This window comes from Lipophrys pholis (assembly GCF_963383615.2).
Source record: "Lipophrys pholis genome assembly, chromosome: 13".
NCBI classification, from domain to species: domain Eukaryota; kingdom Metazoa; phylum Chordata; class Actinopteri; order Blenniiformes; family Blenniidae; genus Lipophrys; species Lipophrys pholis.
In genome coordinates this window covers 13608416-13627038 of record NC_137632.1, presented here as the reverse complement: position 1 = coordinate 13627038, position 18623 = coordinate 13608416, and the positions used below count along the sequence as shown (strand labels likewise).

General features: G+C 41.5%; 1 protein-coding gene across 1 annotated transcript in view; it reads right to left on the bottom strand.

Annotated features, from left to right (window-relative positions):
- Nucleotides 1-18623, bottom strand: part of LOC308118675 (bromodomain adjacent to zinc finger domain protein 2B-like) — a gene marked incomplete at its 5' end in the record, with an annotated part of 22807 nt that extends 4184 nt beyond the window's left edge. The window contains 27 exons of the mRNA XM_080478185.1: nucleotides 2-651; nucleotides 1436-1580; nucleotides 1672-1734; nucleotides 1831-2065; nucleotides 2165-2239; nucleotides 2676-2890; nucleotides 3700-3957; nucleotides 4577-4717; nucleotides 5823-5888; nucleotides 6504-6530; nucleotides 6664-6708; nucleotides 7087-7152; nucleotides 8017-8082; nucleotides 8393-8454; nucleotides 8539-8631; nucleotides 9598-9808; nucleotides 10067-10168; nucleotides 10350-10458; nucleotides 11334-11394; nucleotides 12041-12325; nucleotides 12479-12885; nucleotides 12992-13053; nucleotides 14095-14745; nucleotides 15732-15932; nucleotides 16053-16225; nucleotides 16857-17042; nucleotides 18473-18623. Coding sequence (XP_080334311.1) covers nucleotides 2-651; nucleotides 1436-1580; nucleotides 1672-1734; nucleotides 1831-2065; nucleotides 2165-2239; nucleotides 2676-2890; nucleotides 3700-3957; nucleotides 4577-4717; nucleotides 5823-5888; nucleotides 6504-6530; nucleotides 6664-6708; nucleotides 7087-7152; nucleotides 8017-8082; nucleotides 8393-8454; nucleotides 8539-8631; nucleotides 9598-9808; nucleotides 10067-10168; nucleotides 10350-10458; nucleotides 11334-11394; nucleotides 12041-12325; nucleotides 12479-12885; nucleotides 12992-13053; nucleotides 14095-14745; nucleotides 15732-15932; nucleotides 16053-16225; nucleotides 16857-17042; nucleotides 18473-18623 — 4806 coding nt within the window. The remainder of the gene's footprint in view (nucleotide 1; nucleotides 652-1435; nucleotides 1581-1671; nucleotides 1735-1830; nucleotides 2066-2164; nucleotides 2240-2675; nucleotides 2891-3699; nucleotides 3958-4576; nucleotides 4718-5822; nucleotides 5889-6503; nucleotides 6531-6663; nucleotides 6709-7086; nucleotides 7153-8016; nucleotides 8083-8392; nucleotides 8455-8538; nucleotides 8632-9597; nucleotides 9809-10066; nucleotides 10169-10349; nucleotides 10459-11333; nucleotides 11395-12040; nucleotides 12326-12478; nucleotides 12886-12991; nucleotides 13054-14094; nucleotides 14746-15731; nucleotides 15933-16052; nucleotides 16226-16856; nucleotides 17043-18472) is intronic.

The following is an 18623-nucleotide window of genomic DNA, read 5'->3' as shown; positions in this document are numbered from 1 at the left end:
CCTGATGGATAGGCGACATCATATTATTGATCCCAGCTTTGCAGTCAGTTCCAGCTGCAGGATTAGAGGAAGGCACAGAGGGGGAATCGGTCCTGACGGGTTGTGCAGAGGAGGAAGCTGGAGGACTGCAGCCAGTTGTCACAGAGGACTCCTCGCAAGGGGAGCGAGGCAAGAGGCTGAACCACTGGTTGTTTTTTTCAGTCAGTATGTTGGACAGCTGGTCGTAATGGAGGACGGACTGAGGGCTATGGTTCATCCATTGGCTGCTTTTGAGCTGGCTATCAGTGAGCAGAGATGCTGCCAAGGCATCTGTTTTATCTATTGGTCCCTGCTGAGTAGTGGCGGTCAGTGAGGTAGGACATAAGGGATAAGGTGCACTGGTAAAAACTTCAGCAGGATGACTGCTTTGAGAATTGATGGATGAATCTTGAGCCATCTTGGCCACTTCAAGCAGCGGGCTGAGCTTTGATGGGGAGCCAGGTTTTTGAAGAAAGAGATTGTCTTTGTCCTTCTGGAAATCTGGCACAGTTTTATCAGCGTTCGCGCTGGTGCTGGACACTCCTGGCTCGTTTGCTTCTTCCAGGTGCTCCTCTTTTCCCTTGATCCCCTCAACAGCTTTCGGTTGTTTCCACTCCTCGAGCTCTTCAGAGTCTGAAAAACATGAAAACAATGTCAGTTTGGAAACATTGAGCAGTTTCAAAAACAACATTTAAATGACTGTTTTTCAAAGCCAACCATGTGAACGTCATAATTGCAATAATTTCTCAAAACCTTAAAATCAGGGGAATATTTGAAGCTCCTGCGTTCTGAAAAAAGTGTCATATAATCACTAACTCAGGCAATTTTCTTAATGCACAATACAAAAATAGTAGCAACTGATGTCATATAGTGTTATTTAATAAGCTTCAAAATACTGGATCCCACAATGTTTCCAAAGAGATCCCAGTGGATTAAAGTAGCTCTTTAAACGAAGCAATGTAATGGGAAAAACATGCCCATCTTCTAGGTTGTTGTTCATTGTTTTGCACCAATGCATTTTCTCCATGTTCCTCCACAATGTGGTGCACCAAGTGTGTAAACAAAGGTCAACCTTACTTCAATGCCGAACTGTCTGGAAATTGTTTCTCACTATACAAGTTCACCCATTCTTATGATCCTTTGTGGTCATTTTGTCGGCATGTTTCTACATACCGTAATATCAACTTCCTATATACAGTATGTTTAATGTTGAAGATGTTTGGTCTTATCAGTGTGTCCGATGTAGAAAAATTGCAGTGAAATCTGCAAACACGGGTAAACACTGGAGTTTACAATGATTGTTGTACTGAAAATATCACAGTTTCCTAGAGGGACTAATTAAGAGTTGACTGTTTTACATGTTGAACACTGGCAGGAGAAAAAAAAAACAATCTGAGCCTCGAGTTCTGGTTCGCACCTTCATCACTCTCCAAGCCTTCGACAAAGATGCTGTGACAGTGTGGAAGGACCCAGTAGCGCCTCTTGTATCGGTCCTGGCCAATCATCACCGAGCGCAGGGAGTGAGACGAGTCAAGCAACTTCTGTCTAATTTGACTCCGCTGCTAAAGTGAGAATAAAGTGCAGGACAGTAAAGTATGAATCTCTTAAAAAGAGTTCAACTTAAAATGAAAGGTCTGCAAGGGTTCAACTTACCTTATATTCTTTCTCGATCCCTTTCTCCAGTTCCTCAATGCTGGCTGAATGAACACTGTCATCCTGGACAGAAGGTTTCATTATTGAGAGGCTGATATTCACTGTGATAAACACTGATGAAGCTCCCGGCTCAAGCACGGGAATCGGGTTAACACTGACCTCCTCGTCACACATATCCACTTTCTTTCCTTTCTTCCCTCCCAGTTCTTCCTCGTCCTCCTCCACGTCATCTCCTTGGTTGTAGCTGTCGTCGTATTCGTCCTCCTCTTCCTCACTGTCCCCTTCTTTTCTCTTGCGCTTGTTTCTGATCGTGGGGATGGCAATGGTGTGGTTGTCCTCCGCTCCTACACCGCTGTCTTTCCCTCCGGTCTTTTTGGCATGAATGCTCCTCAGCCTTTGAAAAAGAGAGAGAAAAAGAAGGTAACGTCTTATTTAGTCATTTAATAACTCTGAGTACACATACACACGAAGCTAACGTCACATTTATGCTTACTTGCGGAGCTTTCCTTCGACAGCCCACTTATCCTTTCTCAGGTTGGTCATGCAATCAATGTTTTTGTCGATTTCACTGGAAAACATCAGACAATATTGAAACTGGCATTTCTGTGACCTTTTTGAAAATTAGATGAGTGCGAGGTATTCTTAATGTATTCCGTGTGCATCAGACCTGTTTTCAAAGTCTAGCACTAATGAAAAATGGTGACACATCGCCTGATGCAACCACAGGAAACTGTCTATCAGACCATGATTTGTCATAGATTTTACCACACTTTGTATTATTTTATTACAGCTGAAGCCTCTGTGAACAAAACAGCCTTTATGTTTGACTTTGAAATGCTTTATGCATTCATTTCAAAGGACAAGATCTACTGTAAATGTATCATGTGCATAGTTCTCTCTCAAAAATCAAACATTTAAAAAAAAAAAAAAAAAACCTAAGCGGTGTTAACTGTCAACTGGAGCAAACAGACACTGTGTGTTTCAGAGGGAAATGTGGCTCGTACCTGATCACAGCTTTACTGCAGCAAAGCTCATTAACCAGGAATGCAAGCATAGAGGCCTTCTGTGATGGACTGTGGGCCTGAAAAGCTTTAGTCATGAGGCTGACGGCAGCCTCCGTCTGTTCAGAGTGAGCCTCCATGTACAACTGCAGGATCTCAGACACGTTGTCTCGGTTGATCTCTACATTAGTCACTTGGTCCCCCAAGATGGTCTTGCTCTAAAAGAAAAGTAAAAAAAATAAATAAATAAATTGTAAAGTCTGTTTTTGTTTTCAAACCACTCAGCTTAAACAAGGGTTGGTTTGTGTATTATAACGTTAAGTAAATAGATAGTAGATTGACAACAGGTGCCTGTAGAGAGCCGTGCTTTCAAAGCAATTATCTCTTCCTGCTGCTAAGTGCTTATTTGTCCCCCAGGATGCGTCAAATCCAGGATGTGAAGGTTATTATGAAACCTACTCAATGTTTATTTGGACTTTTGAATGCCCTTTGTATGTAAATGTCTCCTGGTGTCTACCAAACAGTCTGAATAGCCTCTTACAAAGAAGATTAGCAAACTCGCATAAAGGCATGATCACACCCTAGAACACGGCGAGACAAATGGCCTTGAGGAATGAACTGAAACGATGAGCTAAATGTAAAATGTCTAAGAGCTTTAAAATCTGATAACCTGCTAAAGAGACTTCATTTAGACCGGCCGTGCAAACGAGCTGAATAATTCTAAAATATGTGATTTAACTGGTTAGCTGGGAACAAACTGCCACCATCGCGTTGTCACAAATGTTCTACCACCTGGGACTCGAGCGAAAAAGTGTTTCTTTTTTCAGTTTATTTGTGGTACAGAACTCCAGTAAAACACATCATAGTCGATCAAATGATTAAAGACAAACTCGTCAAACACAGAGGATGCAAGTCAATTTGCTGGGTCCAAGGTGGATGCGTGTGTAATTTATGTTTCGGCAAGAATTTGTGGTTGAATAAGCTCTAGAAACGCAGGAGATGAGCGATGACAATGACAGACACTCACCTTGTGATTTGCTGGCATACCGGGATCACGCAAAGCTGCAGAGAGCATGTTAACTAACACGTCCTGCACCACGCTCATACTCTCGCCAATATTGAGTAAGCCCTCCTGAAGGTCATTTATGGTGAGCACGTTTGAATTTTCTAAGCCCAAACCCAGGGTCTTTCCAAATCTGTGCAGAAACTCCAGCACCATCAGGCAGTCAGAGAAGGTTCTTCCTGACAAGACCAGACCGGGGATACGGGACAACTCTGGAAGGGGCTGGAGAAAAGTAATGACAAAAAAAAATAAAAATTACTGTCATCATTATCAATTATTGAAAAGCAAAACAAAAGATGCTCTGCACGTCATAAGATAGCAATATTTTCACCATAATTACAAAACACTGATTCTAACTAAAACATCAAATAGATATTTTTTCAAAATAAGAGGGTTTACTGTTTGAGGTTAGTTAGTTAGTCTGTGAAATATGTTAAAGAGGCATAATGACAATTTCACCTCAGGACTTGTCATAAGTATCTAATGTAAACGTTGCCTGTCAGTGTGATGGCTTCAGTAGCCACTTGGTGGCAGTGTTCTTAATGTATAACTCTCCCGTTTCAATCAATTCCAGGTGCTTTCAATGATATTAAGCATCTTTTTCGGTAGTGAAACAATAAAACCCCAAAAAATCATGAAATCTAGCTCTAATCTTCATGCCTATAGCTCCTACAGTAATTATACCGGTTCATTTCTATGGGAGAGGGGGGAAAAAAAAATCCCTGAACTGATGGAAAATCCAATCTTTGCTCTCACATAAACTCCACAGATGGGCTTGATCCGTGGTGACATACATGCACTCACATTTTCATCTGTCACCAGCTCCACAGCGTGTGAATACCTTATGATCTGCTAAACACAAGTCTTCATTCGGCTTCTTCAACTCCTTCGCTTTTTCCAGTTCCAGCCTTCTGAGTTCCAGTTTCCTCTCCTTGTTGAGCCGCTTCTCATCCTCCTTTTCTTTCTTCAGACGCTCTTTCTCCTGCGGCAAAATGAAAGACTTGCTTAGAGCAGGTATAATGTCTCTGCTGCAGGCAGCGTTCAGCAGTGCTCCACGAGGTGAAGCAGATCTCCACTGTGCTACATCATCAAAAACATTTGACATCGAGTCAGACAGGTTGCCTGCTACGCCATACACAGGACAAGTAGACGTGTTAACCAGTAATCAGCCAAGTCATTGCTAATATAAGTTCCTTGATATTCCTTTAAGTTTATTTTAGACTAATAACAATAAGTCAGATAAGTTACTGGTTTCAGAGAAAGCTTTGCTAAACATTAAGATCTTTGTGTCGCTTGTGGATGCGTGTGAAAAATCCGGTTGCAACAACCTTGTCTAATATTTTACAGTTTTTTAGGGAAATATAGAGAAAAAGTCGTAAAAGATGTGTGTTGTTAGTCAGTTTTAAACTTTCCTAAATATTTGATTGTATCTAAATGATATGCATTAAGCTTTATATTTAGGGACTTTGGAAAGTCAGTAACATCCAAGAAAATAAATTAAGAAATATCTCAAACAGCACAAAAGGGTTAAATTACCAGTGTTTAGTTTCAAGCAATTCAGATCCGACCAGCATCTCACAGCGCAACAAACCAGTATCATCAAACGTGAAGAGCCCACAGACACAGCTCATAAGTACAAGCCTGCTCACACTAACTATCCAACGCTGACAAATACGTCATCTAATTCGTATCAGAAGAACCTCGTTTACATTTACGGAGACATATTCGATCTTGGATTGATTTTTCACCCTCTCAGCACAAAAAAGCAACCCCTTATCCACTCCTTATAGTTCTCCGAGCAATATTTATTGTAACTCCATAAAAGATGAATGAAAATTAATAGTTGATTCAATTCCATTGTGCACCTGAGCATCCTTACAATATTTACAGATCCGGCCGTCCTCAATCAAACCTATTTATCTCCCAGGTTCTACATATTCAGATGAAGATCTGCACAGGTACCGGATTTTAGAATGGGCTTTGGTGAGACATCTGGTGTGACAGCAACAGGTTAGGATCTTTATTCGTACATATATATCTTGCATACAAAAACAGATCTGCCCGAGGTGCAGACTGAAATCACTCACCTCTGCCTTCTTATGGGCCTCCACAGCCCTCATTAGCATCATGTGCTGCTTGCGTCTTTCTTTCTCCTATCAGAGCACACACATATCAAACTGACCCTCTGTAGTAATCAGTTCAAGAGAAGAAAAGAGACATGACTCACAAGGCGACATGCACAATAGCAGCTTAAGCAAAGGTCAATGGTGCACATTTTACCATGACATCAACATAAAGACACAGAGTTGGGGGGGGGGGGGGGGGGGGGGGGGGATGAAAGAGTAATTGCAATATTAATCTGAATGTGAGCAGCAGGTATGTGTTACAACTACAAGCACAAGGATGATTGATTCAGTCCAATCAAGAACCACATGATGAGAAACCAGCACAACATCCAACTGTTATATTTTCTATTTTTGTCCACACAACACAGATGCATTTTGAGGGAGTCAAATCCATTAGATTCTGTAAGGATGTGTTTTGCATTCTGGTCAAATGTTTAGCATACACTATATGTGATGGATGTGTTTTATCTGAGAGACCACTATGACAAGCATGTGAAGTGCCCTGCTGTGAGGAAAGCCATGCAGACAACAGTTGAACAACTACAGACAACACGACACTTTGCCCATTGCTACGATGGCAACCATTTACCACAAGCCATTCACATATAGTTGTTAAATGCAGAGAAACGATCATAATCATACCATGTCTAGTCTATGCCTCTCCAACTCCTGGGAGAAACAGTTGGCAAAGGATTAAGAAATAGAAGATAACACATGAAAATCAAATTCCAACAAAATATAATTAATTATAAATATGTAGAGTTGCATACAAATTCAAGGTGGTCAAGAACAATATGCCTACCTGGTGCTTCAGTATAAAAGCTTCCAGTCGTCGGAGCTCTTTCTCCTTCAAAAACAAGATGATCAATTAGAAACCAAAAATGTCGACATTATTGTAAAGTCATAAAATAAAACATCCTTTTTTTTAATCTTACTGAGCTATTTTGTATCAACTTTACATTTAAATTGGCAGATCTAAAAGACAACAATCCTTTCTTAAATTACAATCCAACAGGGAGAAGCAGTGCAGCTGACCAATAACAATAAAAAAAAAAAAAGAAAAAAAAAATCTAAAGACTAAGTCTGGCAGGGGAAAAGATCAAGAGAGGAAGTGTGGGGGACATTAAGGACTGACTAATGAAGTTTGAGACTCCAGGCGACGCTGACTAAAACAGTAAAAAAAAAAAAAAAAAAAAAAAAGGCTCATAAATCCCATCTCATTCACCTTGTTTCTTTTTTCAGCTTCCATTATTTTGGCGTAGGCCGCAGCTTCTTTTTTCTTTCTTTTCTCCTGCGTATGCAAAACAGGTCTGGAGGTCACGGTACAGAAGCAACTGATACTCATTCAAAACACAGACACGGAGCGCACCACAAGCAAAATACTCAAAAGGAGAATCAACATTGAAACAGTGTAGCAAACACTAACAGAGCAAAATATACATATTAAATATACATATTCTTGGAAATGATGCTACGATGTCATGACGACAACAGATAGTAGTCAATTAGTTAAGGCTATTATTTAAAACAATACAATACAAGACAAAAAAAAAAAAAAACACCTTTCAATTAATATGTCCGTTTCGTATGTGTTGACCGATTGTACACAAAGCCCGTGGCTCCATGATAATATCAAATCTAACATACAAAAGTCTTGAGCAATGGGATAATTATTTTCCCCATTAACACCGTAAGACAAAATGGCCGTAGTTATTATAAAACACCAGCAGGCAGTGAGAATAAATTAAGCAAAATTTCTATCAGTAATTATAGCCCCAACAAAATCCTGTTAAGAGCCACTTGCCAAGCGTGTCAACTGGAATTTGATTTATAAAGGCTAAAATACTTCACAGCTTATATTAGTGAGAGAATGCAAAATAGGTATTTCACCTAGCCATGGTAAACTCTGGGCACACCTCTTACTTAATGAAATACCGCGGTTTGTATTAAGCTCCAGCATGGTCTGAGGAGATTTTCATATTCAATGGTACTTTTGCAAAAAACCAATTAAGCATTAGTCACATGTACTGACTAAAAGTAGGGCCACATAATTTAGGAATAGCTTTTGGTTGGGTTTTTTTTTTTTTTATTAAATCCGATCAACAGCAGAAAGGAAGTGTTTTAGAATGTTTCTGCAATAGCTTTCAGGACCAACCTCAAGAATTTGCTGTGCACGGAGTTCTTTCTCCATACGAAGCTGCTGAATGCGCTTGATCTTCTCCTGGTAAAAGGATGAGGGCAAGATCAAATGAATTAACTGTTAAGTCATGCATGTTATAGAGTGGTGGAGGGGGGGGGGGGGGGGGGGGGGGGATGTGGGCTGGAGAAGTATAGTGGGTCTATGCAGATGAGGAAGGTGCTGCATTTTGAAGAACGGCAACTTTCTTGGAGAGTTTAGGAAGCGATTCAACTACGCTTGAAAACCTTTTGACCTTGGAGCGCATAAACTCTCCACATGAGCAGAGCAGCTGCAGACAGTTAAGAGGTTCTGCATGGAAAATTAAACAATGCACGGGGAAGAAAATCCTTACCTGCTGTTTAAAAATCCTTATCTGCTCCCTCTTTTTCTGGCGCTCCTCGGCAGCGATTAACGCTTTAAAACACAAGCAAATTGCCATTGAAACACAGTTAAGTATTTAGTATTAGAGGAACGTTTGTGGCGAGAGCAGCTGTTTACCTCGCTGCTTCTTCGCCTCCTTGGCTGCTTCCGCCATGGCCTGCTTCTCTAGTTTTCTCATGGTTTTTATCTGAGCTGCCTGTCGAGCTATTTCTGCAAGATGATGAAATACAAAAAAATGAAACATGAAATCGCAGGCCGTGCCGAGTTCAAAACCTTAATGAAAAACTGACCTACAGTTATTTCCCAAATCCCTTCAAAATGACCTCTGGGGGGGGAGCTTAGATCCTTTTGAGAAGTGCCAAAGTGGTTTGAGTACAAGAAAACGAACAAAGGAGCAAAGTGAGTAAAACACCACATGGGCCCCCGACATGCAGTGTTTTTCTCACCTTGATTACATTACACCAAATGTGGGGATTATATGACACACAAGCAGCCCTTTGGCTGTCCCTGACCAGCCTGCAAGGTGTTAACGAAAAAATCAAATGGAACACTGGTCAAAAAGTGTCTTTTCAAAGAAATTTGACAGTGTGAGCTTTGTTTTATTCAGGGTTCCTACGTCATGATTGTCAGTAAAACTATGAACCAAAAACTTGACCGATGCCAAACAGAATCTTGTCATTATGACATAACAAACTGCTTTTTTTTTTTTTTTTTTTTAAAAACGGATATATTTATATTGAGTAAAACTTGTGGTTCAGTCACTATGTGGCCCCTGGCCCAGCTAATGCTATATTTCTGCTTTGGTATGTCTTTTTTTTTTTTAAAGCGTATATTTACTAAAATTGATTTGAAAACGCACCTCTTACAGATCAAAGTCAATAAAGGGTGAGAGAAAAGGTTTCCCAAAGAAAGCTCCTGCAGCCAGACGGAGATCACGTATACCCATGCAAATACAAATATGGAGAGCCAGCAGCACGGGGGGGTATTTGGCAGATGAACAAGACAACAGGTGTGATAATTGATTCAGCTAAATGTGGTATAGCCATTATAATTCATGCGTACTAAGGTGGGAAAATCTCTGGTTGATTTCTTAATAGAGGCTCGCATTTTAAGATGGATGTACTTATTGAGTGACTTCGAAAACACAATCAAAACTTTTCGATGATGAAAACTGACCCTGAGCCTGCAGTTTACGTAACAGCTTGGCATCACTGACGTCTCGGAAGTTTTTTTCACCAACAGTTGGTTGTTGGGAATTCCACTGTCCGACCCCAGGGCCATCACCACACGGCTGGACCACAAACTTGGCGCCACGGTTGCGCCTACCATCCATCGCTATGATGATGGGGACAACCTCATCCTCGGGAAGCAAAAACCATTGTATTCCCTGGGAGATTTGATGTAAACAGACAAGGAGATGAAAACAGACAGACTTTACTCAATCACCATGGAGGTGTGACAGTTTAATTCCACCGTCTTGTATCAAGCCCACAAATAGTCACAGTATTACGTTTAATTATTAGGTTTGTGCTTACATCCTAAAGTTAATTGTAGAATAAAACATCACCAAAAAAAAAAGGACATGCTGGATACAACAGAAAATCTTGCCCATTAGAAATACCCTCAAAAAAGAAGCAGCATTTACCTCCGATCCTTCTCTGGCTTCGTAGAAGTCACCGACTTTAATTTTGGCACTGAAGCTGAAGTTATCCCGGGAGATTTCTGTTATCCCATTCTTGACTAAGTACTGCAGACAAGAGAAAAGTGCGCACTAATTAAAGCATAGATAGGGACCTTAAGCCAAATGAATTTCTCAACCACTAAACAGCAAATGCATAATGCCTCACTCATGCAATTAGTACATGCAATCGATGAAAGCGTTACCTTTGCTTTTATTTTCTAAAACGAGAAGCACATTGTGGATATACCTTATTCACGTCAGGATACTGACGCAGTTTCTTCCCACATGGAGCAAAGTAAGCCACCTCCCCCTGCAGACGACCTGCCACAGACTTGATCCGAGTCTCCCGACGCCACCTACACAAAGACATTTCAAACAAAATAGAAGGTCTTAATCACAGATGTTTGCCGTGCCATTATTGCCGTCCGCTGTCATCAGATTCCTCAACAATCATGATTCACGTGGAGCAACCCCCCCGTCAGCCCCCTCTGGAGCTCCGCTGGGGAGCAGCTGTGGTTGTCCTACACAGGGCAGAGGTTGAAATAAAGCCCTGTGGCCTCTGTCTCCAGTGGAGCTGGTGATAAAAAGCATCCCTTAAAGATGAAAGGCTGTTCTCGTTCAAGGTTGTGTGCAGAGAGCTGTTAATGTTGCACGTCTGCATCAAGGCTGGATGCAGTTAACCCCTTGCGTTGAACTGCTGGGGCCCAATTTAATTTCCTCCCCACAATAATTTACTACTCAAAAAGTCCCCTGAAAGGGGAGTGAAGATGTTCGGTGGTACAGTATACTTTCATGTGCACCATCATAAACATTTTTTACGCCGGAATGGTAGAAGAACTTCAGCATTTTCCGTATGGAAACTGATGTCACCTATTGTATTAATATAGTCATAACAAAAGGCATCCTGAAGAACACAATGATTTGTGACTTTGTCTTCTTGTTTTTGTGCTTTACAGGGAACAACTTTCAAGCCCGTATCAGATGACAACTTAAGTCAGATAAATCCTATCATGCTTGACGTGGATGAAGAAAATGCATCTTCAGCAGCTCCGCAAAGAAAAAAAAAAACCTTTACAAAAGGTGGTGTTTTAGGAAAGGTCACTTTTCAGCCACTGAAGCGCTGGCATTTCACTTCATCTCCAGCAAACGGTGAAAACAAAGGGCACGTGGTCACACCACCAAACCTGCATGTGTTGCTTTTAATGAAAAGTGCAGGCACGAGAGTTCTCACCCAAAATCAAGAGGCAATTGCAGAAGTCGCTCATCTGTGATCCGCCTTCGCTTCACTGTGCCTAGAAAAAAAAAAAAAAAAGGAGAAATGGCTCATCTCACCTCCGGTTGGACCCCAGCAAATTCACAAGCCTGCCTGTTTCCAGGAATAACCGGACAAAAGATGACCAGACGTCCGTATCCTTGCAAATATAAAACCTACCTCCCAAAAGAAAACAGAAATACATCCTGTACATGGGCATCAATAATAAATGACAACCAAATTAAAGATGTTTGGTAGAAATGGTGTAAAACATTTTGGGGGAAAACCTTAACGAGTTTTGAACACTGTGGAAAAATGTTTACTTACTAAAAACAATATAATACTGTTTTTATTCTTATAATCATCACCAGAGTTTCATGACATAAAGCCATGATAAGATATTAAACATGGACTAAATGGAACAAGTATTACTCAGGTCAGGATCCATGTCTTTCAGGAACACAACACTCTGAGTCATTAAATATCAGATGTATAAAGCATCTGGCTGGGTTATTAAAGTGAAAGCAACATCCAACAACATCAAAACAATTAGTGACATCATTTTCTTCTAATAATAAGATCTCACCATGGTGACTGAGGATCAGACGTTATCGTCAGAGCAAATAATGGTAACATAACAAAGACCTGGCGCTTGTATATGAATCACATGAAAGCAGACATACTACCTGGCACTGTCGTGAAGCTATAGGATGGGGTCTGTTTGCTCCACGTTGTGGTGCTGGTAGTGGGGGTCTCTAAACTACTGTGTAAACTGGGATCCGTCTTAATCTGCAGATTGAGCAGGGAGATGAAGGTTGAGATGTTCACGGAAGATGAGGACTTGCGAATAGTCGACACTTCAGCTGCTTGTGGAGGAGCCCTATGTGCAGCACTGTCAGCTTCCGTCTCCGGGCACTCCTTGACATTGTCCTCAGAGCCATCAGTGTCAATCACGAGATTGCTCTCCACCTCTGCGGGGGATTCCAGTGTGCCGCAAAGAGACAAAGAAAGCTGAATTAGACCCTAATAATTATTCCTCATTCACATAATCCACAGAGTGCCGGTAGTCTCACACAGGTTCCATTCGCAAAGGCTATTAAATCAAATGCTTTGGTTAGTCTAACCTGAAATGCTACTGCCAGAGTCTTCATCGTCCATATCATCTTCGTCTTCATCCGAGTCTTTGCTGCTTTGGAAATCAGACTCACTGCCTCTGGCCAAGGGCGAGTTGGTTTTAGTGAGGGTCTTTCCCATAGTCACAGTCTTGGGGGTCTCAGTCTTCCCCGGTGTGGGAGGAAGCCCCGATGAGTCAGAAGATGTGTGCGGGAATGCAGAGGTACCCGATACATCCCTGCTGCCAATGCTCAGGTTCATGGGCATTGGGTCCGAGGGGCTGGAAGCTGCCAGTGGCTTGCTGTTGGGGGTACCACTCCGCCGTTGCGGGTTCGTGATGAGGGCTAAAGGTGCATCCTGAACTGCACTATTGATGGCTCCATTCGAGTGGAGGTTCAGGAACAGGTTGGTGTTACTGCTGATTGAGACAGGCAGAAAAAAATAAATAAAAAATCACTGCTTAATGTATCGGATAAATATTTAGGTGGTATACACAGCAATAGAATAGATTAGGACTTTTATACCAGCTTTGGTTCTTTGGTTGCGGAGGGAAAGTCTGCTTCACAGGATCCTTGGGATTGAGGGGCTTCATGAATAAAAATGCAATAATAAAGGGAAAAAAACAAAGAAACGAGGAAGTTATTACACAAACTGTCACTCACATTACATTACTGTGGGCTGTAAATGAAGAATTTAAGGTGTGATAAGTGACAGGGACAATGAAGAACAGGCTCAGGCTTGTGAACAACAATAGAGAAAAACCGGCTGCTGCGGAGAAATATTTTCAAAATTGTTTGGCTTTGTGCCATCATGAGACGTTAGCTGTCATCTTGCATTTGTTGCCATTGTCAGACTCTGGCAATCAAAAGCCTGCATTTAATGTACAACCATCATGCGAATTATAACCCTCTTGTTACGGATTGCTATATTTTGCCTCCTTCTCAGAAGAGTGACAATAACTGAGTCCTGGAAAAGAGGCCAATTTCTCTCTCTTGATAACAAACATCCCCAAGCATAACAGAGCTAATTGCTTGTCAGTTGTGTGAAGTATTCCCGATAGAGCTAAACACATTGTCACTTCTAGTCATGTAGTGGTCAGATGCTCATTAGGACAAATGAAAGCCCTGATAATGATGTATGACCATTCATGCTCTGTCGTGAAAGGACAGTGGGGTTTTTTGAAGTTTCATTTTTAAAACAATGATCGACACGAAATCAAAATTAAAAACAGGACTACTACTATGTAACGGAAAGAAACGTACTTGTGGGCTTTAATGCGGTCACTCTTTCCATATACTTTAGTGAGATATAAATAAATAAATAGGTGTACTGTACATCTATCGGAAAGCAGCAGTGTGAATACAAATATCACTTCATCTTATATACCACATTATCTAATTTTAGCCCGCTGGAGCTCATTCCCACTGTCTATGCCCCGACAGTAAGCTGGGCAGTTTCGTCATCAATTGACCTGAAATGCAGATTTTGTGGCAGGAGAAAGAACTCGTGCGTGCAGGGAGAACACGCACACACCACACAGAAAGGCCCACGGTAAGAATAGTCACCACGACGCCACTCTGTGGCCTCGAGGAATAACATACTGTACCTCGTTAAATATATAGCTCACCTGTTTCAATTTGTAAATCTCCTTGAGGTTCCCTCTGCTATCGTTCATGCCGTCATTATCAACAGGTTGTACAAGCCTGCGAGAGGCCATCAGAAACGTTGGTTTGCTCGACGGCTTTTTCGAGGCCGACTGCGCTGGCGGTTTGGGTAAAGCCGGGTCGGAAAAGGGGTTGATTGAACCCAAAGGGGAAGGTTTAGGAGAGGAGGACGAAAGGAGGGATTTCTTAGGGGAACAGAGGGCGAGAGGCTGAGGAGGGGACGAGAACGAGCTGTGCTTTCGCGAGGACAATGAAGGTGCGTGCTTCGCTGAGGGTAAGGGGGACACGTGTTTGGACGCGTCGGAGAAGTTGAAGGCGTTGGATGAGGACCTGAAGGTTAGAAGACAAGCTTCGCCCTGGGCTTGTGCTCGGCGGCTGCCGTGGACCGCCACCCCTGTGGTCTGTATCACACTTATGTGCGGCTTGTTCTCCTCCTTTGAGATCCTGGGGCTCTGGAGAAACAGCGATGCGGAGCGGGGCAGGCCAGCAGGACGAGAGCAGGTCTGGACGTGATAAGTGGAAGTCAAAGGACCGCCGTCACGATGGCGGTCTGGCGCTGCATTTCTACCAGCGAGGCGAGGCCTCTTCTTTTTACTCTCGTTTTGTGCCGACCACTGAGTAGGAGGATGAGGAAAACAGAGAGAAGACAGAATGTCATGTCGGCTCCTGCTGGGAAAGCCTCACAGTGGCAGCTTTGTCAGCTCGCACATACATTCAGTTTGCCACCCACCAGTGTATCTGCTTTTAACAAACCAACTAACAATTACTGAACAGAGAATAGTTTGAGACATTTTACTTATTTGTCACATTGAAAACAAAAACAACAAAAAAAGAAAACTTTTATCTCTTTAATTTGTCTTCTACTCAGCGGTGTGCCTGCAGTTGTTACACACAAAAGAAAAAGCTAAACATTCCGTGTGCCCGTATGTGGAGTGAAACTCTGAAAGACTTTGAATATGCTGATTCTTAACAGATAATAGTCGTGCCGAAAATGGTGCTTGTGTCAAAGAAATCGATGGAAATCGTATTTTCTCTTTTTCTTGACTTTATAGGAAATTTATCATAAATTCAAATTTGAAACCGACTTCAAATAGAAATCGTGTATAATGTTCATAAATTCCATCTTCTATGCATACACAGATATTGGATACTATGGCCCATATTTAGAACTTAAATGTGCATCATGAAACAATATGGTAATATACTATAAAATAAACAATAATTTGGATAGATTCAATATCTGGATATATTTATTAAATGTGGAATAACCTTGTTATCTTTAATTAATGACTTATTGGAAAATGGTGGGCTATTATATGCTTTTTTCACTCCTTTAATATGTATTTATATGTATACATACAATTTATGCACATTGGCATAATTATGGCCAGTAACTCCAAACTGTATATGTTTATATGAACCACTTTTTGGTCGTATATTATGAATGGGTTATTGTTGTGTCTATATTACTATAATTCTTACTGGTTGTTTGTGTTCATCTACCAATACATGATTACAAATATTTCAGATGATTTTAAGAATTCCTCAGAACTATTTAAAATTAAACGTCTTCAATACAAAACACAACAGGGACACTTACTGTGGCTTTCCTTTTACCGGCTCTCTCTTTCTCAGAGTCAGAGTCTTCACTGTCGCTGCTCTGATCGTCATCATCATCATCTTCTTCTTCTTCCCCCATGTTGTCACTGCTGCTTTCCTCGCTGTCAGTGGAGCTTTCTGTCAGAGACCCTGATTGGCTGCCACTCATGCTGGACGTCTCTGCTTGTCTTTCGCAGGGTTTCTTAGTGAAAACAAAATGTGAAATCAAACTCAAATCAATCAAATTACGCCCCACAGGACAAAAAGATGGGATTGTCTTTTAACAGAACAGCGCGGTTCGTGAACATGGCAAAATATTAACCTTCTCCTCGGTTCTCCGTTCGGTCTTCAGGCATAGGCGGCCCAGCTCACAGCTGCTCCTTCTGCGCCGACTACCGTCGGCTTGAGGTTCCTCTTTATTCACCTTCGCTGGAAATAAACTGGTGCTCACCGCAGCACTGGATGCACTCCTGCCATTTATCGCTCCATTCACGCCTACACAGATTGACATTGTGCATTTTTCTTAAATAGCCACTCTTCAGGCCTATCAATAAAAGTCAAACGCGGCCCACACTAATGACAAAAAATGAATTACACTGAAGTATAATAACTATTTTAGAAGCATTTTAAAAGTAAATCCCTGTGCGTACTTCGTAAGAATGTCTCAAAATGTGGATCATCATTATTATAGAACAAGGCACAAAAAAATCTTATGGAATTATTGTTTTAAAAAAAAAAAAACTTTACATTTAGGGCCACATCTTTTACCTGAGGTGCAGGATTGTAAATGAGCTGCATTGTGTCTCTGCAAGCTTGATACAAATGCAGGATGCAGCCCGAGAAGAGTAGGAAAGACGGCTGCTGCTCCTCTGGCGAGTACTTCAGGTGAACGCCACCAATCTGAAGAGTAACGCGATACTTAAGTCAGACATCATTTCATGCGTATATATACAGTAGATAAGCTGAGAGCCCAAGTTTGTGGGCAGGACAGTCACATTGCCAAACTAAAAATGCAGTATAGACAGCAAAAGAAATGCTGGGAACTTCTGACAGTAACTTCATTCTATATATAAAAAGAATTACCATCACAATTTTAAAAATTCAGCTCAATCATCAGCTGTCTCACCTGGAATTGTGGAGAACTGTGAGTGAGCAGCCATGGCAGACAAACCCAGACTTCCTAGGCCTCCAAACTCTGAGTGGGCTGCACTGGATGTGTAGAGCCCAAAGGCTGGGTGACTGGTCAGGTTAAAACCACCGGCGGTGCCAGATATATTCACGTGTTTCTCTCTGGCCGTCTGTGACAAATCTTCTGGAGAACAAAGAATATTATTAGTTAAAAAAAACAACAACAACAACAACAACATCAATCAATAAAACAATTAATCTGGCAATTTAGTGAAGCTATTTTTCCATTTTCCACCATGTTGTTGAGTCCTATTTTTGCATATTTGTATATTATTAAATAAATCAGCTCTTCAGGGGTGCGCTGAAACAACGCCTTGGTCTTTGTGTACTGCATGTATGCTGTGCTGTATTCAGAGGCAAGTATACAATTCTAAAGGTTTTCACTGAAGACACCAATATTGGATCCAACACTTGCTCTAACTCTGTTTAATACAATCTGAGGCGGTGCATTAAAAGGAAAGCTTCCGATATAAGCTTGCAGAGTGGGAGCAGTTAAGCAGCCTGCAAAAGTATGAAAGCATGATTGTAATTCTGTTCAAAAGATTGCTGCTATCAGTGGGCATGTGATATCCCTTTTTTTTTTTCTCCCTACTTTCCCACAGGGGGATAAGAAATCTTTGAAGGAACTCAATTTACTTGATACTCATAACAACGATGTGACTACAGAGGTGCCAATGCGCTTTCAGCATTTAGCGTTCGGTCCAAAATAAATTATCTGGGAAATTTCAGTGCACGTTTGATGTGAGGACATGAAAATGAATAATGCATGAGCATGTCTCTGTGTGCCTCATTGTGACAGCATGACAAAAAAAATAAAAAAATTCAAAAAATAAAACACTACTTTTGGGGCATCTTATCATGAAAAAGAAAAAAAATATAATTACAAAGCATGGTATGTAAATGTGCGCGTTATTTTGTGGTCAGGGGGTAATCTGACAGCTTATGCGTCACCACAGCTCGATGCATAATGGCTCTTTGGCCACAATTAGTATTCAGAGGAAACAGGGGATGTCGGTGGCTGCATGCACAGTGTGCGGCTGACAGACATGTCAAATCACACAAGATAAACTGGAGCTAAAGGTTGTCAAAAGAAATCCACAAGGGCATACAAAGCCCTTTAATTGTTGGCATTTATTAATTCAACAGCCTTTTCATTCATATCAAAGCTGTCATAGCCACGTTAAGACTGGAGGGTGTCTTCGACTTCCAAATTTTCAGAAAATGTTGTTGGACGGTTGCTCTAAGAGGTCTGTCACTTCGAAGGTTTGCGAGGAAATGGAGCCGTAAAGTGTCGACTGATTGTAAAGTTTGTTAATGATATTTACATGCAGAGACAAAGGCTGTTGTGTGGGTGACTGTGGATGCTTAAATTTCACCGTAAAATAGTTTCGAGGACTTTCTGATTAGTGTGCCCAACGTGGTGAAATGCGAGTGAAACAATCAAACATAATGACCTGAAAATGATTCACACCTGTAGTTAGATTAGAGCTTGAGTCCCTGCTTAATGTATTTCTCAGTTAAGTCTGAGATAATAATAGTAAAGTGTTTACATACCACGGGCGGTGAGATGAGAGCTGATTTCAGGACTATGGGCTGGACTGTGTTCGGCGGTGAGTGCCTGAGGAGGGGCCGGTGAGGAGCCGTTTGAAGAGGAGGACAGGGCCGGTGATGGGGGCGGGGACTCCAGCCACCCTCCAGACTCCAT